At 42.5% G+C, this 25,975-nt stretch overlaps 1 protein-coding gene across 2 annotated transcripts in view; it reads right to left on the bottom strand.

Annotated features, from left to right (window-relative positions):
* Positions 1–3,806: 3,806 nt before the first annotated feature.
* The window catches only part of l3mbtl2 (L3MBTL histone methyl-lysine binding protein 2), a 66,287-nt gene continuing 44,118 nt past the window's right edge, over positions 3,807–25,975 (bottom strand). Inside the window, exons 14-17 of one of the 2 annotated variants that reach the window (XM_052043133.1) lie at positions 24,378–24,612; positions 18,532–18,600; positions 14,402–14,544; positions 3,807–8,091 (exon numbers count right to left, since the gene is read on the bottom strand). In XM_052043133.1, coding sequence (XP_051899093.1) covers positions 14,429–14,544; positions 18,532–18,600; positions 24,378–24,612 — 420 coding nt within the window. In that variant the 3' untranslated portion in view covers positions 3,807–8,091; positions 14,402–14,428. The remainder of the gene's footprint in view (positions 8,092–14,401; positions 14,545–18,531; positions 18,601–24,377; positions 24,613–25,975) is intronic. The other variant, XM_052043131.1, reaches the window with a different exon arrangement.

The raw sequence follows: 25,975 nt of genomic DNA, 5'->3' as shown, positions 1-25,975 counted from the left end.
AGAAATGTGCTCGCCAATTTGTATGTCAAGCAATAGCCAAGCTGAAAGATCTTGGAAACACCAATGAGATAATGGCCAAGTCGACTGGTGAAGCAATGTTGGTGGAGGGATAAAACACTGGCGTGCCCTGTGGGGAGAACATTTGTTCCTTTCTTGGCTACAGTTATTTTGTGCCCTCCTGGGAGGACAGATGAGAGTCTCGGTTTAACAGTTCATCCAAAAGGTGGTATTTCCAACTGTGTGCCATTCCTGCAAATGGAGTGGGGTGTAGTGTAGGATATAGAGTATACTACAGCACAGAAACAGGCCCTTCAGCCCATCTAGTCCATGCCAACCTGATCTTCTGCTTAGTCCCATCTATCTGCAATCAGACCACATCCCTCCAAACCTCTCCCATCCATGTACCTATCCAAACCTCTCTTAAATGTTACAATTGAACCTGCATCCATCACTTCCGTCGGCAGCTCGTTCCACACTTGCACCACCCTCTGAGTGAAGAAGTTCCCCTTCAGATCCCCCTTGTATATTTCACCCTTCACCCTAAACCTATAGTTCTAGTCTCACCCAACCTTAGGGGAAAAAGCCTGCATGCATTCATCCTATCTATACCCCTCAGAATTCTGTATACCTCTATAAGATCTCCCCTCATTCTCCTGCGCTCCAGGGAACAAAGTCCTAACCTATTCAACCTTTCCCAATAACTCAGGTCCTCAATTCCCGGCAACATCCTTGTAAATTTTCTCTGCACTCTTATTGATATCTTTCCTGTAGGTAGGTGACCAGAACTGCACACAATACTCCAAATTCAGCCTCACCAACATCTTGTACAACTTCAACATAACATCCCAACTCCTGTACTCAATGCCGTGATTTATGAAGGCCAAAGTGCCAAAAGTTCGTTTTACGACTCTATCTACCTGTGACGCCACTTTCAAGGAACTATGGATCTGTACTCCCAGGTCCCTTTGTTCTACAGCACACCTCAGTACCCTACCATTCACTGTACAAGTCTTACCCTGGTTTGTCCTCCCAAAGTGCATCACCTCGCACTTATCTGCACTAAATTCCATCTGCCATTTTTCAGCCCATTTTCCTAGCTGGTCAAGATCACGCAGCAAGCTTTGATAGCCTTCTTCGCTGTCTACTACGCCCCCAAAGTGGAACTTGAAACAATAACCTCTGAATTCAAGGAGAGAGTGCTAACCACATAGCCATCCCTGCCTGGAGAATTTCAGTGACCTTGCAACTATTAGATAGCAGCATGGACTGGAAGCAAACCCGGGGCACTCTGGTCTTCTGACCATGCTAGACACTGCTTTAAATAAACAATCTTCGGATAGCTACACGTTCTACTGCTCATTTCCACTGCCTAAACAATGAGGGGACCGAAATCCTCTGATTGCAGGAGGAGGAATTAGTCACATGTTCAGAAAGAAAAAATAGGAAACACAAATGATTGCTTTAAATTATGCGGGTTTATTACCTTGAAAAGAATTCACTACAATGATTCATCTCTTTACAGATCAGTACAATTGACAGATTATATTACATATAGAAAATCTATTAAAATGGAAAGAATAGCAATCCACTCTGACAAAATTACAAATATAAAGTACCAGCCTGTGTACCTGGGTTGAACTATATAAAACAGTATACATTTCCCTAGTGATTTTTCAACAAAGTTGCTTTGTGTTCTAGGATAGACATCAGTTCTTCCAAATCCTTACACCCAACCACGGGAGAGGATAGCACCTTAGTTTGACATCTCATCTGAAAGACAGGACTTCCAAGGGCGCAGACTCACTATTCCACTCCACTGAACTGTAAGACTAAATTACAAAATCAAATTCATGGAATGTGCCCTGACCACTCAACATTGACTCAGCAATGAGATTGCTAGTACGGTTGACTTTGTGTAGTACATTGCATCAGATACTTAAATAACCAAAAAAATTACTCAAATTAATTGCAACTTGACTACTTGGTAAAATACACTTTTGAAATTCCATCTGGCAGTCTGGGGTCAGTACCTCTGATGCAGGAGGTGTTTAAAAAGGAAACCATATTTATTCTACCATTCATCTGACTTTACAGTGGCCTGTTTTCAATTTTAACTTCTCACGAAATCCACACTCACACCCACCATCACATTGGTTAAAATACAGAGCAAGGTGGAGTTGGAAAAAGGCAATAGTTACAAGTCCAATCATTTCATACAAATGGCTGAATCCTTGTGTGACTGTTAGTCAACTTTCTACTGATACAACAAAATCTGAAGGTTTATTCATGGTGTGGTGGTGAAGAATTGACAAAGGAGTCCTTGAATTATTAGACACATTGTGCAGAACACTTCTATTTATGTGCATCCACATTACTCAGTTATAAAAGTACACATACATGCAAGTTTATACAGAAAAAGCTTCATTTACCTACATTTAAAAAATGCATTTTGGAACTTTATTTAACATGATATATACGAGACAATTCCAGGCAACAAATGATTTCTGGGGAATCTAGCAGAAAAGACATGGTAAAATGCTAAGCATCATGATTAAAAGCACACAGTGCTCCACCACTGGTATCCAGCTACAAAGACTGAGAGAGAGACCTGAACAGTCAACACAGCCTTCCTTCTCCAGTGACCAACACTAATTTACCAATATATTAAACACCAATGAACACCTCCAAATCTCTGATCTATTATTTCTGGAGGTGAGGATTTTAATTCTAGTCTATTTTATTGCATTACACATGCCATTGCTTCTAATCTCAACCATTTAATTCAACAGGTTTCAAATTAATCTCTTTGATTCTATAGCCTGAAAACACTTAGAAGCATCCTCACTCCTTGTGTAAACCATCCGAGCTGCTTGATTTTAATCGCCTGTTTGCTTGGGTTCAGTGTGAAAAAACTCCAAGCAAGCACAAAGTCTCTTGCCAGTACTTCAAGATGGGCTGAAAGCAAAATACAGCAGACGCTGGAAAGGCGAAAATAAATCAAAGCGCCAGGAATACTCAGCAACTGTGGCAAGAGAAAGAGCTTCTTTTTCTCTCTTTCCTTTTCCACAGATGCTGCCTGACCCGCTGAGAATTTCCAGCACTTCACCTAATGATATGGTTGATGGAAGATGGAAAAGTGGTACACTGGTGCAAAACTTACACCAATACATCATCAATACACCAACCCCCTACCCAAGCTAAGATAAAAAATATCTTCCAAAGAAAACCGGAGAGGAACGTTCCTCAAAAGTGTACCCACTCAAAAAGAATGTACACTATGCTTAAAGTTCCATCTCTGTAAGAGCAATAAATAGACAAAAGATATGATGAATATAAAGAGATCTCACTTGGCAAAACAGTTCAGAACTTCATGCTCACAGTTACCCTTTTGCCATAGTGAATTGCCTTAATAAAAAGGCTCAGCTAGAAGAGCCACTGCCTCAAGCTCCAACAACCCAAATTTGGTTGCCTTTGGTGCTCTGTGTGGAGTTCGCACGTTCTCCCTATGACTGCATGGGTTTCCTCTAGGTGCTCCAGCTTTCTCCCACATCTCAATCACATGTGGGTTGATAGGTTAATCGGCTACTGTAAATTGCCACTGGTGCAATTGCCACGAGTGGTAGAATCTGGGAGGAGTTGACGGGAATGTGGGGAGAATAGAAAATGTAGGATTAGTGTAAATGGGTGCTTGATGGTTGATGCGGACTCGGTGAACTGAAGGGTCCGTTCCCGTGCGTAGACTCAGAGTTACAAAGAGATACAACACAGAAATAGGCCCTTTGGCCCACCGAGCCTGCATTGACTACCACCCATCCATTTCCACTAATCCTACATTATTCCCATTTTATTCTCAACACATTCTTATCCATTCCCCCCAGATTCTACCACTCACCGACATACTGAAAGAAATTGACAGCGGCCAATTAAACTACCAACCCGCACATCTTTGGGATGTGGGAGAAAACCGGAGCACCCAGAGGAAATCCACATGGTCACAGGGAGAACGTGCAAACTCCACACAGACGGCACCTGAGGTAAGGATTGAACCCAGGTCGCTGGAGCTGTGAGGCAGTGGCTCCAGTGGCTGTATGACTCAATTACAACTGCAATGAGGACCAACACCTGCTAGATGCTGTGCACAGAATGAAGAAGGTGCACTGAGGAAGACACTAAAAGCTGGAAATGGTCAGCAGATCAGACAGCACCAAGGAAGAGAGGAGTAGCGTTAACAATCTGAATCGATAACCTTTCATCAGAGCTGAGAAAAGTTAGAGAAACAGCAGAGAAAGGTGGGTAGGGAACAGGGAGGTGAGAACAAAAGGAAAGGCTTGTGATAGGATGGTTAATGAGAAAAGGGATCATTAGCACAAGATGGGTGCACCAACGGAACAAGCAAAGAAACAAAAGATTGGTCTAAAGGATGTGCAAACGGGAGAAGCAGGTTCATTATCTGAAATGAAGTAACTTTGGAAATCTGAATTGAAAACAAATTGCTGGGAATGCTCAGCATCCGAGACGTTCTACAGGGTGACAAAGTTACGACCAGCAGAGCCGAGATATTTGGGTGGCTCCCCCCCTCCTCCGCTACACAGGATGAGTGTAAACAGGTGGTTAATGGTTGGCACAAACTCAGTGGGCCGAAGGGCCCATTTCCGCGTGGTCTCTATGACTCTAATGAGATTTGCAGTAAGTGACTGGGGTTGCTTTATATACATTACTTATAAGCAACTATCCTTCACTCACTGTGTTTTCCTGGGAAAATGAGTCAGCCAGTAAAGGGGGAGGTTGCTGTTACTCCTATTTAAAAGAGATTGCTTTCTGGGAAAAAAAATGCTGGAATCACTCATCAGTTCAGTGCGCATTGGTGGAAAGAGAAGCAGAGTAACATCTCAGGTCAGAACACAGGGTCTTGAACCTGAAGCTTGCTTCCATCTTCACATCTCAGGCCCTGACCCATCCCGTGTGGATTTCAACTCAAATTCTACCTTTTAAAAAGGTTCTGGACCCAGAATATTAACCATTTCACTTTCCACAGATGCTGAGTTTCCAGCATTTCGTGTTTTTATTTCAGATTTCCAGCATTTGCAGTTTATTTTTCATTTGCTTTCTGAATAAAATGGTCTCTTGGTACAGCAAACAAAGCCATCTACTCAATCATATATGCTAGACCATCTCCAACTCGCTGGCTGACATATTCCTGACAATAAATACCATTAGAGTAAATGGAAGTACTAGAAGAGAAATTATTTCACAGAGAATTATTTTCATTAGTCACACAATATTTGAAGAGATGGTGGAAATCAAGTTTCATTGGAGCTAAGATGCAGGACTAAAACTAGACAACTTGGCACAAGAAACTGAGGATTGAGACCCTACGAGTGCTTGGAGTGAGTATTTCAGATTGTCAGATCATTAAGACCATGGTATTTGTTCCCATTATATCCCACCCTTCAAATTATTCTGCCTGTGTTACGCTTCCCTCTATAAAAATAGCACTTAACCCAATTTATCAGACCTTTAAAGATCCTTGCCAGCAGTAATTTCACATCGGGCTTGGGTGCCAGCTTTACACAGAATGAAACAATGAATGAGTCACACAGCCTTGGAATACAGTAAACCAGCTGAAAACACTGAGGCATCACCAAGTGAATGCCATTTCTAAGCCATAATGCTTGTGAAGTGTGTGGGTTCCATATAATGCTAAAAAATTCTAAGCCATATTTTAGCATTATATGGAACCCACACACTTCACAAACTGAGTTTCCCTAAAAAAATACATACAACTTTTCTTTTTCCTCCCTACACAAAAACCTGCATTTCCATTATACAACCTCAAGACCTCCTGGAGAGCTTTACAGCTGATGAGAATCACCTTCTTGTACCAGTGACAGTTATGATGTAGCAAATGCAAGTGCCAATTTGTTCCCACAAAAAGCAGTGTAAAAAAAGACCAAGTACACTTTCAGTGACCTTGATCAAGGGAGCAAATTTGACCAGAGAGAATTCTCGTACTCTTCATTGATATAGACGCACGCGATCTTTCACATGCACCCAAGGGCAGACAGAACTTCAGCATAATGTCTCATCTGAAATGACCAGAACCCCTCAGTGTTGCAATGGAGCATCAGCCCCAGTCGTGTGCTCAGATCCTTGGGGCGGGACCTGAACATACAACCTTGAAGTAGACATTCACAATAAGTGGGTCATAAAAAGGGGAATAAAGGATTGTTTTGGATAATGCTGGCTCATTTCATACACAGCTTCTTGACATTCTTATTCAGGTATTGTTGATATTCTTGTTTAGGAGTTTGAGGAGATTTGGTATGTCACCACTCTTGCAAATTACTATAGATGTATGATGGAGAGCATTCTGACTGGGTGAATCACAGCCTGGTATGGAGGTTCCAATGCATAGGATCGCAAGAGACTGCAGAGGGTTGTAGACTCAGCCAGCTCCATCACAGGCACAACCCTCTCCACCTGAGGATATCTTCAAGAGGCGGTGCCTCAAGAAGGTGGCATCCATTACTAAGGACCCTCACCATCCAGGACGTGCCCTCTTCTCATTACTACCATCAGAGAGGAGGTACAGGAGCCTGAAGACCTACACTCAATGATTCAGGAGCAGCTTCATCCCCTCCACCATCAGATTTCTGAATGGTCCTTGAACACTACCTCATTATTCTTTTTTGTACTATTTATTTTGTAATTTATAGTTTTTTATGCCTTTGCAATGTACTGCTGCCGCAAAACAACAAATTTCACATCACATAAAGACAGTGACAATAAACCTGATTCTGATTCAGGTTTCCCATTTATATTCGTCTCTGGTGCTCATTGACTTTTCCTGCTTCTGTTAAAACTCACCCAGGGTGAAAAAAAAGAAATTCCACCCCTCCTCCCCGATAGACAGATCAGCAAGTTGAAGCCATGCCAAATGGGGCACACAGATCCTGGATCAATCTCCGGTCTAGGCCACTTTAGTGATAGAGAAGCTCAATTTAGCCTTAGCACTTGAGCAAGAAGGAGATTACGTTAGCCAAATATCTCTACCTGGAGAGATCCCACAGGAGAATGCCAGACCACCTGCACCCCACCATCACCCCAATCCACATCAGGTCACAGGACCACTGCAAGGCCTGGTGGCTGGTGAAGTGAACAATAGCCAACTAGTCAAGCTTCTGGAAAGTGATGGTACCCATGTGGCCAAGCAAGGAGATCAAGCAGAGAACTTTAATGGGAAGGAAGATGGTCAGGATCTTCCATTTACAGTACTGAGCTACACAGTGTAGACCACAGAGCCCCTGGTTTGGCTGCCCATCTGCGACTAATTACCCGAACTGAGCAGGGACAAATTTAGGGACGAGTGAAGGTGGTCTTTACTGCTTCTGAATAAATGACCGCACAAGTAAGAAAGAAACCAGTTCTCACTGCTGACCACAGGAGAGGCATCACCTTGACACTGCACTGCAGAAACAGTGACTTGTACATTTACCAGTGGTTAAATGATTCATGTCTATCTGCTCTCCTCACTTGCATACAAAGAATGGCCACTTGGGTGTGATAGAGGGTAACTGGGCCTCAGGAAATCTATTTAAATATTATACAATGGGTGGTAAAACCAATTGAAAAGAATCTGAATAATATACTGATGTTATTTTCTGTAAAGCACTCTCTATAGACCAGCTTTTGAAATACTCTCATATAATTACTTCAGCCATGATATTTCTAGCTTATTACTGCAGAATTCTTATTAATAAATCATAACTCTTTTTGGCAGCACAGAATTAGTATCAAAGAGCCCCACTATATACTTATAGTTGGATCCAGTCCTAGCCAGTTTAAACCAGTCTGCTTCACTGAACACAGCTTCAAAGTCTGTAGCTCCCGACTGCAGCACTCGTTCTCCAACACCAGTCCCTAAATGAAGAAACTTACAGGATGCAGCGGTGGCCAATTCACACTAGTGCTGAGTCAGAGTGGGTCAGTCCTCCAGCTCCTGTTTGAGGTTTTCAGGAGGGAACAGCATGCTGTTGGGATCCGTTGACGCTGGTAGCTCAACAGTTTCTTCCTTTACTTGCACTGCAATGACTGTGAGAGAACACAGAACAGAAAAAATCCTTTCAATTAAGCCGCACCTGTTAGAACTGTTGGTCTGTTGAAAAGGTTTGTTAACAACCAGCAGTAGGAGGATCACAGCTCACCTGCACAAGCTCACTGTTCCCAGTGTGGAGACAAGCCTCACGACAGAGCTGCTCTGGACTCATCAATGCAGCAAAGTCAGGAGGTGTTGCTGTGATACTGGGATTTGGAACAGCTGCTGAATGACTAGTAAATTATGTCATAGAAAGAGCTGCTGTCAGACTGATTTCCTTGCAATAGCTGGCATCATTTGTTTTTAAATATAAAAAGTCTGATTCTTGTAATTAATTCCTTAATGGCTTCATGTGATCATCAAACAAGATGCTGGAGGATCTCAGCAGGTCCGGCAGCAACTGTGGAAGGAAGTGGACAGTCGAGGCTTTGGGTCAAGACCCAGATGTAGGGTCTCGAGCCGCAAGGCAGATTGGCCGTTTCCCTCCACAGACACTGCCTGACCCACTGAGTTCCTCCAGCATCTTGTTTGTTGCTCAAGATTCCAGCACCTGCAGTCTTGTGTGTCTTCACCTGGTTACATATCTGCAACTTCCTTCAGTGCTTCAAGTCTCAGAGTTCCACTGTCGTACATCACTGGCATCTTGTAAACCTTTATTGCCTCTCCATAGCCAACCACAAAACCTCAAACACCAAAGTTCCCTCCCTGATGTTCTCCACCTCCCTTGAGATGCTGCTTAAAACAAAATTCCTTGACCAAGCATTGAATCACAGTCCCAGCATCCCCCACTTTGATTTGATGCTAGTTGCTGCAATGATGCTCCTGTAAAGCAAATGGGATGGATTTTGCCTTTTTAAGGTGCTGTACTAATGTAAGTTTGTGTGGTAGTTCCCATACTCTGTACTGCGAGGAGCAGAAAGCAACATATTCCATTTGTGTTGTGCTTTGGAGAGAGTGCAGAAGAGGTTTACCAGGATGCTGCCTGAATTAGAGGGCAGGTACTATGAAGAGAGGTTAGACAAACTTGGGCTGTTTTCTCTGGAGCATTGGAGGCTGAAGGGAGACCTGATAGAAGTTTATAAGATTATGAGAGGCATAGATAGAGTGGACGGCTGATATCTTTTTTTCAGGGTTGAAATGTCTAATACTTGAGGGCATGCATTTAAGGTGAGGGGGGGGGCAATTTGGCAATTTCAAAGAGGATGTGCAAGGCAAGTTTTTTTTTTGAAAGCACCGACTGGGAGGTGCCTGGAATGTGCCGTCTGAGGTGGTAATGGAGGCAAGTATGATAGAGGCACGTGAATATGTAAAGAATGGAGGCATATGGACATTGTGTAGGCAAAAGGGATCAGTTTAATTAGGCATTTAATTACTAGTTTAATTAATTCAGCGCAACATCGTGGGCCGAAGGGTCTGTTCCTGTACTGTACTGTTCTGTGTTCTTTTTGCAATCAGCAGCTACTGGGAATGATTTTACTTTTATCATTTATGTCTCTGTGGGACCCACCTTTTGTTTCAGAACCAGGTTTATCATCACTGACATACAGTGGCATGCAAAAGTTTGGGCACCCCTGGTGAAAATTTCTGTTACTGTAAATAGCTAAGTTAGTAAAAGATTAACTTTATGCCTTTTGGAAATCAGTTCAAGATGACACATTTCTTTAATATTTTAAGCAAGATTACTTTTTTATTTCCATCTTTTACAGTTTCAAGATAACAAAAAAAGGAAAAGGGCCCAAAGCAAAAGTTTGGGCACCCTGCATGGTCAGTACTTAGTAACACCCCCTTTGGCAAGTATCACAGCTTGTAAACACTTTCTGTAGCTAGCTAAGAGTCTTTCAATTCTTGTTTGGGGGATTTTCTCCCATGGCTTCTAGTTCTGTGAGATTCTTGGGCTGTCTTGCATACACTGCTCTTTTGAGGTCTACCCACAGATTTTCGATGATGTTTAGGTCAGGGGACTGTGAAGGCCATGGCAAAACCTTCAGCTTGTGCCTCTTGAGGTAGTCAATTGTGGATTTTGAGGTGTGTTTAGGATCGTTATCCTGTTGTAGAAGCCATCCTCTTTTCATCTTCAGCTTTTTTTTTACAGACGGTGTGATGTTTGCTTCCAGAATTTGCTGGTATTTAATTGAATTCATTCTTCCCTCTACCAGTGAAATGTTCCCTGTGCCACTGGCTGCAACACAAGCCCAAAGCATGATCGATCCACCCCCGTGCTTAACAGTTGGAGAGGTGTTCTTTTCATGAAATTCTGCACCCTTTTTTCTCCAAACATACCTTTGCTCATTGCAGCCAAAAAGTTCTATTTTAACTTCATCAGTTCACAGGACTTGTTTCCAAAATGCATCAGGCTTGTTTAGATGTTCCTTTGCAAACTTCTGACGCTGAATTTTGTGGTGAGGACGCAGAGGAAAGTTTGGGAGAAAAAAGGGTGCAGAATTTCATGAAAAGAACACCTCTCCAACTGTTAAGCACAGGGGTGGATGAATCGTGCTTTGGGCTTGTTGCAGCCAGTAGCACGGGGAACATTTCACTGGTAGAGGGAAGAATGAATTCAATTAAATACCAGCAAATTCTGGAAACAAACATCACACCGTCTGTAAAAAAGCTGAAGGTGAAAAGAGGATGGCTTCTACAACAGGATAACGATCCTAAACACACCTCAAAATCCACAATGGACTACCTCAAGAGGCATAAGCTGAAGGTTTTGCCATGGCCCTCACAGTCCCCTGACCTAAAAACTATCGGAAATCTGTGGATAGACCTCAAAAGAGCAGTGCACGCAAGACAGCCCAAGAATCTCACAGAACTAGAAGCCTTTTGCAAGGAAGAATGGGCGAAAATCCCCCAAACAAGAATTGAAAGACCCTTAGCTGGCTGCAGAAAGTGTTTACAAGCTGTGATACTTGCCAAAGGGGGTGTTACTAAGTACTGACCATGCAGGGTGCTCAAACTTTTGCTTTGGGTCCTTTTCCTTTTTTGTTATTTTGAAACTGTAAAAGATGGAAAAAAGTAATCTTGTTTAAAATATTAAAGAAATGTGTCATCTTTAACTTTATGCCTTTTGGAAATCAGGTCATCTTTTACTAACTTAGCTATTCACAGTAACAGAAATTTTGGCCGGGGTGCCCAAACTTTTGCATGCCACTGTATGTCATGAAATTTGTTGTTCTGTGGCACCAGTGTAGTGCAAGGCATAAAGACATAAAAATTACTAAAAGTTACAAAAATAAATAAATAGTGCAAAAAAGGAATAACGAGGTAGTGTTCATAGGTTTGTGGACCATTCAGAAATCTGATGGAGGGGAAGAAGCTGTTCCTAAAACGTTCAGTGTGGGTCTTCGGGCTCCTGTACCTCCTCCCTGATGGCAGTGTCGTGAAGAGGGCAAGTCCCAGGTGGTGAGGGTCCTTAATGATGGATGGCGCCTTCTTGAGGCACCGCCTCTTGGAGATGTCGATGGTGGGGAGAGTTGTGCCCGTGATAGAGCTGGCTGAGTCTACAACGCTCTGCAGCCTTTTTTCATCCTGCACAATGGAGCATCCATACCAGGCAGTGATGCAACCAGTCAGAATACTCTCCACTGTACAGCTATAGAAATTTGCAAGAGTCTTTGGTTACATACAAAATCTCCTCAAACTCCTAATGAAGTAGAGCTGCTGGCATGCCTTCTTCATGATTGCATCAGTGTGTTGGGCCCAAGATAGATCTTCTGAGATGTTGCCACCCAGGAACTTGAAGCTGCTCACCCTTTCCACCGCTGACCCCTCAGTGAGGACTGGCGCCTGTTCTCCCGACTTCCCCTTCCTGAAGTCCACAATCAATTCCTTGGTCTTGCTGACGTTGACTGCTAGGTAATTGTTGCGACACCACTCAACCAGCCGATCTATCTCACTCCTGTATGCCTGCTCATCACCATCTAAGATTCTGACAACAACAGTAGTGTCATCAGCGAGTTTATAGATGGCGTTTGAGCTGTGCCTAGCCACACACTACACCTTTTTCCTTCCACTACTATTCTTCCATTTAATCTCCCCACTTTTTACCCTATTACAGATTTTACCTTGTTGTATAATTTCTCTCCCAGCCCATCTTTCCCCACTTCTATATTTGCTTAAAGTTTGTTACCCACCTAACCTTTTCCAATTAAACATATTGATCTGAAATGTTAAACCTTTCCATAGATGTAGCCCCAATGTTTCCAACATTCACTGTTATTTCAGATCTCCAAGAGCCACACATGCACAAACTGAGAACACAGTGAAAGGATTTTATAAACAGGTCATTAGGGCAAACCAGTCCAGATCATTGTTTACCCCCAACACACACAAGGAATGCATTATCTCAATATAGACCCGAACCACTCAGGATGATGCCAAGAAGCACAACTTCACACAAAAGGAACTGAAAATCTGGAACTCTACTTCTGCCAAAAAAAAAATGTTGAGGTTCGCTTCAGTGGAAAATGTAAAGACTATGATTAACTGAATGTTGTTATGCAAGTATTCATTTTCCATATCTGGGCATCACCAACAGATCCAGCATTTATTGCCCATTTCTAACTGCTCTGGAGAAGTGGGTGGCAAGCTGCTTCCTTGGACCTCGACAGTCCTTCTGGTGAAAGTGCTCCCACAGTGTGGAGGAGTTCCAGGATTTAGACCCAGTGATGAAGGAACAGATACATTTGCAGGTCAGGATGGCGGTCAGCTAGGAGTGGAACCTGCAGTTGGTGGCACCTGGTGCCCTTGTCTCGATGGTAGAGATGGGGGCAGGGGTTGGAAAGTGCTGTCAGAACAGCTTGGGCAAGTAACTGCAATGCATTTTGTATATCGTACACACAGCAGCCACTGTGTGCTGGTGGTGGACGGTACTGAGAGCTAAGACAATTAGATAGAGTAAGAGACAGGTTGGTGCATTTTATATGAATGGTAGTAGAGTCTCAACAGGCTGAATGGCCTGCTCCTGTGCATAAGTTTTCTCATTTTCATACATCCCCAATTCCTTTAACTTCATTCATGCAATCTTCTACACTGATGAGGATTTTACCTCACCCATGGATCTTGGAAGAAGTGAATTCTGCATCTCTGAGATTCTGCACGAAGAACCTTTCTGATCCAGATGTTGTAGCTTTAATCTATGACACCCACGTTCTTGATTCTTCACTGCAAGTAATCTGCTGCTGTCTAACCTGCATTATCCTCACATCCATTTAGAAACTTATTTTCTATCACACGAGTTCTTCTAACAAAAAAACAAATTTTCTGAGTCTTTTTTTTATGCTTGTGATTCCACATGACAGACTTAAGTGGCAAGAGACACACTCTGGACTTGTGATATTCTCTACCACACAACTCCAGATCTACATTGCAGTATGGAGAATTCTCAAAAACAAAAATCAACTAATAAATGTTTGGCTCTTCATTAATAATGTGGGGTGGGGAGTAAAATATATTTCTAGAATGCATCTCTCCTTCCATTAATATTAGTAAACAGCAGCAATTATGTCTTTAAGTCTTTAAACTCACCTTCCTGTTTCCTTCTGATATATAGGAAAGGTAACCAAATTGTCCAGAACTAGGGAGATCGAACTTCAGTTATATAAAGCATTGGTGAGACCTCATCTAGACTGCTGTGTGCAGCATTGGTGTTTTTAAGGATAGATATCAATGCAGTGGAAGCAGTTCAGAGAAGGTTTACTAGACTAACACCTGCAGTGAACAGTTTATCTTAAGGAAAGGTTGGAGAGTCTAGGCTTGTATCCAATGGAGTTGATAGAGTCAGAGGGAGGCTTGATTGAAGTAAAAGATTCTGAGGGGCCTTGACAAAGTGAATGCAGAGAGACTGTTTCTTCTATAACTAAAGGCCACTGCTTAAAAATAGAGGCCACCAATTTAAGAAGGATAAAGCAAATTGTTTTCTCTCAGAAGTTTGAGAGTCTTTGGAATTCCCTTCCACAAAGAGCAGTGGAGGCAAAGGCTTTCAATATTTTTTTAAGGTAAATATAGATACTGTAGATTCTTGTTAAGGGGTGAAAGTACCCTTGTAGACGGGAATGTGGGGTTGTAGTTACAATCAAATCAATCATGACATTAAATGAAGGAGCAGGCTTGAGGTTTCTGCTCCTTGTATGTTCCAAATAATTATACAAAAATGAACTTTAACAGGACATTTGTTGAAACAATTTCTCAGTCACAGTATTACAGAAAGTCTTCGCAACCAAATGCTGTTGGACATTTGAGCCATTTACCATGACCACAATGGAAAAAAGTTAGCTGTAGTGTTTTCTCCTTTAGGTGCTGACTAACCTGCTGGGTGCTTTCAGCTGTTTTATATCAGAAGACATGATTTTTCTTACTTTCATCTTCTGTCGGCTCCTCCTTTGCTTCTGCTTTGGGTAATGCTCCTGGTTTGCCCTTCATTCCACGGTTCACCAGCAGCACCCTCTTCTCTGAAAAGATTAAGTGCGAAAGTTTAAGATAGCTTCAGCTCCCATTTTGTAAGTCTGTCTTACACCACAGCAGGGCTGTCTAACCCTGACGTAATCCAGTTAACCCAGCTTTCCAATATAAACCTACCACATTCGCTGGATGGCAATGTTTCCCAAGTTCCCAGCCTCATCTTTGTAATCCCATTACTAAATACATTGCCATTTTACTGAAAAGCAGTATTCAACTGAAAAGTAGTTTCCTGCCAAGCATTTGATTTGCTCAGCATCTGTTAATCATTTTGAAATTGGAGACCACTTCCGTCCCAGTAACATGTTATCACTGTCTCTATATGCAGAAAGATCACGTGAAGATACATACACAAAATTGGAACAGTCATTCTTCCAATCAACCTCTGGACTCGATATTGAAACCAACAATATCAGGGATCTCACTTTCTTTGCATCAGAATTGTTCAGTTCTGATGTAGGTTATCCATCTATAATATCACCACAGTTTTTTTTTCCCCTCTATATTAACAGACTGCAGGGATGCTCCCTAAATCTCTGACCCACATTTCAGCTTTGTACCTGTTCCATTGTTTGTGCCTCTGTCACTCTGACTTCTGTCACTAACTTATCAACCAGATGGGTTCAGCAACTGCTTATCGTCACGGCAATTCTGGCCCCACTCTATCAAGAGATATTCTCTTTGTCCCGTCATCCCTCTCCCACTCTCCCTGCAACTTAAAATTTACTTGTCAGTCTCCCTCCCAGTTCTTTGACCTGAAATGTTCCTGTTTCTCCTTCCACAGAGGCTGCCTGGCCTGCTGAGTATTTCTAGTATTTTCTAATTATATTTCTGTTTTCTAGCATCAGCGTTTTTGTCAATTTCACTCTTCCAACCACATGGACATTATCGACCTTCACAGCCCCATCACCCAGGAACCTGTCATATGACTCCATGGGTGGGGAGTAATTTTTTACCTAGTTATGTTGGTCTGGAGCTCAGTATCTGAAAGGGTGGTTGAGCCAGAAACCTTCACAAAAATAAAGCACCCTGTTGAGTACCTGCAATGTAGGATTATGGACAGAGAACTAGGGAAGGGGATGATCCTTGGGTAGCATGGACGAGAGCCAAATGGTCTCTTGTGCTGATTCAATTATTCTGAATTGGAAGTAAAGCAGGGCCATTAGGTGTCACAGGCCTAAAAGGAGGGATGACATGATATGCATTGATAATTTGCAAATGAGACTGGAGGTACCAACTATTACACAGGGGGCAGCACCACAGGGTCTGAATTTGCCCCTCTAAAACCCAGGGAAAATCTAACAGTGCCTCATATCTGTGCTGCTCCCCAGATTACATTTTCTCAACTCTCTCCTTTCTTGTGCTAACAGATAATCTTGCAACAAGTGTAACACCCTTTTCCCTCTGTCTCAAGAGCTGAAACAGTGGTTGAGCCAGGAGCACCCACAAAATTAAAACATCCTAGTGAATACCTGCAGCACAGGATTATGGACCGAAAATTGGTAAAACTTCTTGACTTCTATCAGAGGAGGGAATGAAATGCAAGTTAAAATAATTTAGTTTCCAAGTTTTGCCAATGAAATGAAAATAAGTGGAAGGGCATGTTGGGAAGAGGACATTGTGATTCTGCGACAGTATATAGACAGATGGAGCAAAAACCTGGCAAATGGAGCGGGGAAGTGTGAGGTCATGCACTTGGGCAAGAGGAAACAAAAGGCGGATCGTTATCTAAAGTGGAGGGAGACTGCACACAAGTCCAGGTGTTCTCGTGCATGAATCACAAAAATGTTAGAAAGCAGGTCCAACATTTAGTTAAGGAGGCCAAAGGCATGTTGGCCTTTGTGAAGGGGCTGGATTTTAGTTACAGTTGTACAGGGGGTTGGTGAAGCCACAACTGGAATACAGTGCACAGTTTTGGTCCCTTTAAATAAAAGGATATAGTAGCATTGGACAGTCCAACAGGGATTCACCAGGCTGATTCCTGGGATGAGAGAGTTCCCCTATCAAGAGGGGCTGGTTTGGATCTATATTCCTTGGGGTTTAGAAGAATGATGGGTGCCCTTATTCATCAAAGGAAGAAACAGTAAAATGCACCTCAAAAGAGCATTATCATGGAAGGAGATGATAAGAGAGATGAAACAGGTTATAAAGAAAATTTCTGAGCTTGAGAGTGGATGGCACAATTATCAGAGTGAGGCTGAGGAATTTCAGGATAGATAAGGGGCCAGAAATGGAGGGACACAAGTTTTCCCAAAGGATTGTAGAAAGTTTAGATGACCTGATTAATGGAGGGTTGAGTACATAAAACTCACCAGGAAAGCAATTGAATAGTTGGCTGAAAGTGCAAAACTCATAGATAAGAGTTCCAGCAGGGATATTAGGCAGGAGCAGAGAGGGACATTGTTTTGGAGTAGGAAATAAGTGCTCGTAATATGGAATTGAAAATTCTACTTAGGATTCAAGTAGGACATCAAGGTTACAAGCAATTCTCTTCAACCTATGGAGGAAGGAATTGGTGGGGAGGATCCAGTCTAGGATAGGGACTAAAGAGTGACTATTAATGTGTAGGACTGAAAACAGTCACAGGGTTGAAGACCTCTGGGTTTGAGATACACCTTCCTAGAGCTCGAGCAGAGGAAAGACTAGAGAGGAGGCTGAAATGGGTCAGTCATTGTGGTAGTTGTGCAGTGGGATAAACCACATAAAAAGAGAAATTAGAGACTGGAGCTGTAAGACAGTAAAACTATCAGTGTTCACTGTCATTACACTGTTAAGACTACAGCAACTTCTGGAGTACCTACATGCACCTCAATGCAGCAATCCAAAAGTTGCCCCTCCACAGGGTGCACCATTTTGTAGTTCTCCAGTATAATCCTCAGAAACAATGATAGGAATGGAAACAGTAGTGAAACAAAGCTGGTTTGCGATACCGAAAAGAAAACAGCAAATGCAATCTCAAATGAGTTAAATCTGCCATGTTCACATATGACCCTATCGGTAAGGAATTTAAGTTACTTTTGCCTTCACATGGAAATAGATACTTACAAGCTATTCTCATAAAATACCCTGAAAATATTTTGCCTTCTTGCATGACGGGCAAGTGAGCTTATAATGACACACTTAAGCCAAAATAACTCTCTGCCCCCACAAAAAAATGTAAATTGCAATACTTTCATATGCATTTTAAAATTTAAGTGGTTCTCTTTTTCTTTTTTTTTTGGTTAAGTTTCTTATATTTCAGTTCCTACCCTAATGACAATTCTTATTTCTGGCTCAGTAAAAGTTAGTTGAAGGTCCACTTTTTAAACTTCCTCATTTAAATGTCTAAGAGAATTCTTTAATCTAATTGGCTGCTCAACCAGTTTGAAGACATCATTCCTTCTAGACACAAGGAAACCAATCCAACAGCAATTAACATTGGGAATAGAGAAACACCAGAGAGAACATTGCACCTCGAGATCAGCAGCAAATGCCATCACTTTGCAGCTAATTAAAGAACCTAGGCTATTATGAAATATCCTGCACTACATATTCCAAACACAAGGATTGGTTCAAAACCCCAGGCTGGTAACACAAAATATTATTCTTCAGTGTTCTTCAAGTCGTTGGGAATTGGACAGCTCAGGAAGTGATTAAAGGTGGTAACTGAATAACAGGTAGGCTGTTGCCAAATGCAACAATTAATATCAAGCTTGTTGCAGAAAAAGATACAGTCTGAAGAGGGAAACCATTTTAATAGGGGTTTTGCTTGAAAGTAAATGGGGCAAACCTAAGCAAGCTAGCACCAAGAGTTGGATGCTTAACGGTTTATCATGTGAGCAATTTAGCATTTGTAAACAAACGAGATAATATACAAGAAATGGAAGTCATTACATCACCATTGGCTGGGAATAGAGATTCATATTTCTGGGCAACTCGATGACTCAAAGTAGCACAGGACTTTGCTCTCATTCCGAAAGAGGATCTGTGTCAGGACTTACTTTTCTTCTTGCAAGTCTTCTTCTTTGGCTTGCTGGTTTCTGTTGATTTACGCACCGGTTTTTCAGGAGCTGTGTACAAAATGAGGTAAAGACATCTTAAATATATATCAAAGAACCTGGAATTAGAGTAAACAACATATAAAAGTAAGGAAGTGTTGATGAGGCTCTATGGGGCACTAGTGAGGCCTCATTTGGAATACTGTGCGCAGTTTTGGGCCCCACATCTTAGGAAGGATGTGCTGACGTTGGAGAGGGTTCAGAGGAGATTTACAAGGATGATTCCGTATGATGAGTGTTTGTCGGCTCTTGGACTGCACTCACTGGAGTACAGAAGAATGAGAGGGGACCTCATAGCGACATTTAAAATGTTGATAGGAAAGGACAGAGTAGATGTGGCTAGGCTGTTTCCCTTGGTGAGTGAGTCCAGGACCAGAGGGCACAATCTTAGAATTAGAGGGTACAGTTTCAAAACAGAGATGAGGAGAAATTTCTTTAGCCAAAGGGTGGTGAATTTGTGGAACTCCTTGCCATGTACAGCAGTGGAGGCCAGATCAGTAGGGGCGTTCAAGGAAGAGATAGATAGATATCTAAATAGTCAAGGTATCAAGGGATATGGGGATAAGGCCAGAAATTGGGATTAGAATAGGTTTTTTTTTCTCCCCATTCCTTTTTCCCTTTTCCTTGGAGCAGACTCGATGGGCTGAATGGCCTGCTTCTGCTCCCTTGTCTTGTGATCTTGTCTGGGCCACAGATGGATCTGCAGTTTCCTGTCTGTTGGCTTACAGCAACCAATATACAAAGGTAGCATCATCTACCCCTAATAGATTCAGACTTAGAGGATCCCGTTGCTTACAACAACAGAAAATGCTGGAGATACTCAGCAGATCAGGCAGCATCTGCGGGAAGAGAAACAGAATTGATATTTTAGGCTGTTGACCCTTTATCAGAACATTAACTCTGTTCCTCTCTCTACGAATGCTGCCTGACCTGCTGAGAATCCCAAAGATTTTCTGTTTTTATTTCAAATTTTAAGCACCTGCATTATCCGAATTATTAAATGAGACAACACTGAAGGAGGTTACTCAGCCCATCATACCTGTACATCAGTAGACTTTTCCAGTTATTCCCATTCATCTGTGCTGTGCTTTGTTTAGTTTATCCTTATATCAGTCTATCAAAACAATTCATCATTTTGGACACCATCATATCTCCAATTCCCCCTACTCCGACAGAAACAACATTAACTTTTCCAGTTTCTCCACATTGCTGGTAACCATTGCTCACACCCTATTCAAGGCTTTGAAACCTTTTAAAGAGCAGTTTGAAGACTGAACACAATATGTCAGCTGTTTTAACAGTGACTTAAACTAAGTTAGTTTCAGGATTCTTTGCTTTTCTTTAACTTTATGCCTCTACAAAGCCTTCTTCACTTCTGCTGCCTCCTTCAAATCATGTATGAATGGTGCACCCCTAGCTCTCTTTAACCTTCTACCACATCTTGCTTTTCCTCCTCTTTGCAATGAAACACATCACTTCACACTTTGGTGTTAAGTCCTCCTGCCACAAGTCTGCTTACTTCGTAAGTCTGTGTCACCACACAGCCGTCAAAATTTATAGCTCAAGAGGAGGTATTTAGCCAAACACAGACATCGTGTAGGAATCCTTCTTGGCTGTGTGGGTCATGACACAGAGAGCTCATCCAGATATTCCGTAAATGCGATGAGGGCTTCTGCTTCAGATCCCGGACCATACTGCTTTTTGGACAATTTGGTTTCTCCCCCCACCCACCCATCCAACTTCAACTCCACTCTAATCCTTCCAAGAATGAAGGAATCCATGTCTCTCAAGCTCTCTGGTAAGGAAAATAACTTTACAAATTTTAGTTAAATCTCCCCTTAGACTCTTCTGTTCCAAAGAAAACAACCACAGCCTAGTCGATCTTCCTTCATAACTACAATTCGCCAGTTTTGGTACATCCACCTAAATCTACTATGCACCCTGACTAGTACTATTATATCCTTCTACTAGTCAAAAGAGCCATACAGCACAGAAACGGGTTCTTCAGCCCACACCCCCAATCAAGTGCCCATTTACCCTTGTCCCATTTTATTCCTCCCACATTCCCATCAACTCCCCCTAGATTCTACCACTCACCTACACACCAGAGGTGATTCAGTGGCCAATGAACCTACCAACACACATCATCTTTGGAAGGCAGGAGGAAACCAGAGTACCTGGAGGAAACCCACATGGTCACAGTGGAAATATGCAGAGTCCATACAGACAGCACCCGAGTTTGGGATTGAACCCAGGTCACTGGAGCTGTGAGGAAGCAAGTCTACTAGCTGTGCCACTGTGCGATGACCAGAGATCTACACAGTACTTCCAGCTGTGGTCTAACTAGTATTTTACCTTCCTGTTGGTATATTCTACACTTTCCCCAATGGCTTCTTAACCAACTTATCCACCTGACTTGCTCCCTTGAGGGTTCTGTTGACATGAATTCCAGGATCCCTCTATTCCTCTGCAGTGCAGCCTTGCCACATTTCACTTGAGAGATTTGTGCTTCTCACTCCTTTAGCTCATCTTCCACTGAAACGGAACAGAAACCGTTTTCATGATTGTGCCCCCACCTCTCCCACTGAACATGCTCCAGGAACCCACGGCCTTGCTGTAACTTGAGATGATACCAGATTTCAGAAACCCTGAACTCAAGTTTGAGCAACTGGAGGTACACCTGGCACAGTTATGCAGGACACATGAAGCTCCCGAGGTTCTCATATGGCACTGGAATTGCTGCATATAGGTCTCAGCTGTCTAACATTTTGCTTAAAAAAAATTCTTCAGATTAATTACTCTGAATACTTACATATTTATGGTTGCCCCTTAGTTTAACTATATCCTGTACTGGCTGCTGTTCTCTCCCCAGCAAGACTATATTTAGTCCTTTACTAAACCTCCCATCTTTACCGTGGCTGGCAAGAGACACCATTAAGATATCATCTGTAGACATGGGCGTCTTTGCTGGTTACATTCACGTCTACCTTCTCAACCACTTCCTCAATGCAACGATGAACTATTCTAGGGACATCAATCCCCTGCAAGACTAAAAGCTTCATCAGAAGAATATTATTAAACCTGAACCCATTTGCTTTAACTTCTACCTGAAACTGCACATTAACACCCATCCCCCTCCCAGGCTGAACTCAATGACACTTGCAGACATGCACTGTACCGTGATCAGAAGTGACAGACCTGGATGATTTTTTTCTCCAAGATAGGTCCACAGATTCAGAAAGGCCAACAACTGGCTTGCATGGTTCAAATCTCACTCTACAAAAACTTAAACTTACATGGTGCTTTTAAGTTACAAGAACTTTTCAAAACTCTTCACAAATAACAGGGAAGCATAGATTCAAGAGGTAATTTGCTTTTTAATTAAGGCTGGATTGTGTTTGCATAGATGGTTCATTTCAGACACAGAGGGAGGTAGTGACAATGGGCAAAAACCTCAAGGTGACTAAAAGCAGATCTGGATTAGATATCGAGAGGTGTTTTTCTTTCTTGAGAACAGTGGACTGTGAAACAAATTCCCTGCTTGTGTAATGGAGGTCAATCCATTGAATTCCTTCAGGTGAGGTGGACAGTATATATACTGTTACCGACAAGGCTTCAGAGTTACATGGGATAAGCTGGATACATGGCCTTTCACATCTGTCACTTTCATACAGATATCAAGCAGAACTAGTAGAGATCAGGAAGGAAAGAAAAAAACTTCAGATTCAAATTTCTTTTTAGATAGATAGCTGGAAAGTCTAAAACTCTCAACAAAACTATTCCAAAGAGTATGACCAAGGCACAGTTAAGCTCAGTTACCCATAGTGGTCCAAAGGAGGCGGATAACACAAATAGCCAGAATCAAAGCAGTGGAACATTCACGAGAGTGTCTAGGACCACAGGAGCCAGCACTGAAGGGTGGCTCAAAGCCATGGAGATACCAAGAGCTGAGGAGAAGGGAATTGATCTCTATACACAAGATAGCCTGGGAGCAGTTGCAGGTTAGTAAGGCCCATGGGGAAATCAGGCGTTAGTGAGCAGGAGAGTTTTGAACAGATTGTACAATGAGGGTGCAAGGTGGGCAGGATAGCAAGTAGCATACTGTTCACATTAGGGTAGCTTAGCTTGCAGCATGAAGACAATATACACCAGCCTCAGAGATAGAAAGGCCGGAGGAAGCAAAGTTCACAGGTAGTGATGAAACCTTTGTGAAGATTGGAACGTTGGGTTTAAACTCCGTTCAATGTGAGAAAGAAAAATAATTGTCTGGTTCAGTCTTAAATTGTAGTGATGGATGGGGATGGATTCAGTGGGAAGAAGCAGAATGTTTTGTGGGAGGTTGATAATAAAGATACATGTTACGTACCAGCAGCAATAGAAACACAACGAGCAAGGTTTCAACTTTAAAACCTATTAATAACTACTTGTAATAATAATAATAATAATAAAAGAAAACGTTAGATATCAGACATTGACCGAAATAAACCGAAGTGTGTGTGGCCAGTTCCCAAACCACCAAGTCTAGGAACAGTTCTCAAAGTTTTACGATGTTCAACAAGTCACGAAGCAAAACGATGAGCAAAAGCTTCTGAAACCCATGCTAGAATGTAGAGAGAATGTAGGGAGAACGAGTTTACAAATTCCACAAGTTCCAATGCGACGCCCCAATCGCTGAAGATCGCCATTGCTTTGTTCCGAAACATCTGCCACACCGAGGGCACTCGATATGTGGCCGCCCACAGATACACCTGCTTTCCGGTACAGGCTAGTGACAAAGCGGACTCCACAGCTTGCTCCAAAAATCCATGTATAGATTGCAAAGTGACAGTCACAACGATTGTGCTTCACTCATAGATGCAGAGGCTGGCAGTCAGCTCTCACCTCTCTCTCTCTCTCTGGGTTCAGGAATCAGCTCACAGATATCTCTCTGCAGTTGCCAGCACTTCAATAAATCAGCTTTCAGACACCTGCAGCATTCCAGTTATATCGGTCATAGAAGCTCTCCACTCCTAGTCACAGCAGTCAGACAAAGCCACACTCTACCATTCAGGTGCCTTAAAGGGACACTAAGTAGTAATCTGGGGCTCGTAACACACAAAACTGGACATCACTGGCACACACATGGAGGCTAACTCCATATCCTTGAATAATGAGATGATCTCCACAGGAAAGAGCACAAGGGAATGACATGAGACTTGCATTTATATAGCACTCTTTATGAACAAGGACTTCCCAAGGAAAGTATGTGCTTGGTTACATGTGACAAGATGCCCTGGTATAATCTAGGAAGCAATACAAGATCCCTCTTACAACAATGTGATAATACCAAGAGAATAAGATTCAGTGAAGTTAGTTGAAGGTTACATTTTGTCTTGGATATTGGGGAGAACTTCCCCTGCTCTTCCACAAAACAGCATCAAGTAATCTTTTACATCCACCTTAGAGGGCATTTATTGTCTCAGTTTAACACTTCACACAAAAAAGTAGTCAACCATGTAGCACTCTCCCACTGCTGCAGTGGAGTGTCAGGCTAGGTATTTCCACACTCAAGTCTCTAATGTGGGATTTGAACCCCCAAGCAAGTATGCCACTAAGTCACAACTAGAACTGATCAGAGACCACAGCTGAAGGTGAACTGTGTGCAATTTGATAACTTGGAGTTATGTAAGGGAGCCCCTGAAGGCTGGAGACCACTATTAATTGAATGATCTATGATGGGAGTAACAAAATAATTCCTATAATCAAATATATTCTTCCCTTGTAAAATGTGACTTTTTTTTAAATCTTACCTGGTGCTACAGGTGCTTGGAGTTGGTAACCTGTCAGCTCACACCAGCCTACTGGATACACATCTGGTGACTCGCAGTCAACCCACTGATCATACTCATCGTCCCACCCATCAAAATGGATCTTCAACAAACGGTTCACCACACGTGTGATGGTGGCCACACAGATCAAGCGAGGCTCCATCAGATCGACAGCCTCAAGTTTCATTCCGGGCTCAAAACCATGATACGGAATATCCTGAGAAACAACGGGACAATTAGTGTTACATCACAGACTTAACACTAAATCAGGTCATATTGTTCCTCCCTTTGACACTGTGGGTGTTTGGAAAGTCAGGCACTCCACATGTCCCTAGAAACCAAATTGCCACAGCATTAAATCGTAATGTCCTTCCATTTTTCAATAATCTTTATTACTTAGCTCCCAAAAGCAAACACCTCGTTATTTAATAAGCCAACTACCAGGACCCTAATACTGCCTGTTGTGGCACAGACAAAGCTGGATGAGTCCTGTAAGACACAGATGTCAGACTGGATCTGCAGCAGATAGTGAGTGAACCAACACAAGGGATAAACCTACTTGCCTATTTATACATGGTGTTTTTAGAAGCAGTCCATGAAGGGTCAATGTCCAGTCTCCACATCAAGGACATCCTCCATTATGTTGTAAGGCACCACGATTATGCCAAATGGAATAGATCCAGCAGCTCAAAACTCAGTATCATGAGGTGGTGTGGACCAGCAGCAGAAATGTATACCAATACAATCTGTATGGCCTGGCACATCCCTCACTCTACCCTTATTGTGGAGCTTGGGGATCAACCCTGGTTCAATGAGTGCAGAAGAGGGCTGCACAAAGCATACCTAAAAATGAAGTGACAACTGGGTGAACATGTAAAACAGGACACACAGATGTCAAACAGCAAAACCAACAAGCGATAGACAGAGCTAAGTGGTAACATAACCAAGAGATCAGTCCAAAACTCTGCAGTCTGACCACATCCAGTTGTGAGTAATGGTGGACAGCCAGTGGGAGGTCTTGGCTCCAAAGAACATCCCCACCCCAGCATGTGTGTGCTAAGGAAAAGGCTGAAGCATTCACAACCACGTTCTGCCAGAAGGACTGAAAAGGTGATCCCTCTCAGCTCTCTCCTGAGATCCCCTCTTATAACAAAAGCCAATCTTCAGCCACTTCAATTCACTCTACACGCTATCAAGAGCACTGGATACAGCAATCAATGGGTCCAGACACCATTGCAGCTGTAGTACAAACACCTGGGCTCCACAACTAGCTGTGTTAACAGTTAGCTACCTCACAATGTGCAAAATTGTTCAGGTATTACTTGTTTATAAAAAAAAACAGGGCAAGTCCAATCTAACTAATTACAATCAGTCCACTCTCAATCATCAAAGTGATACAGTGCTATCAAGTGGCACTCACTCACCAATAACATACTCACTGATGCACAACTTGGCTTTCATCAGAGCCACTTGGCTCTAGACCTCATTATTAACAGCTCATCCCCACAGAAACCCTGGCACAATCATCTTCCTGATTCAAACATGGACTAAAGAGCTAAAAATCCAGAGGTAAAGTGACA

This window comes from Pristis pectinata, chromosome 33 (assembly GCF_009764475.1).
Source record: "Pristis pectinata isolate sPriPec2 chromosome 33, sPriPec2.1.pri, whole genome shotgun sequence".
In the NCBI taxonomy this organism is placed as follows: domain Eukaryota; kingdom Metazoa; phylum Chordata; class Chondrichthyes; order Rhinopristiformes; family Pristidae; genus Pristis; species Pristis pectinata.
The sequence above is the reverse complement of the archived record's forward strand: the minus strand, read 5'-3'. Positions and strand labels throughout refer to the sequence as shown.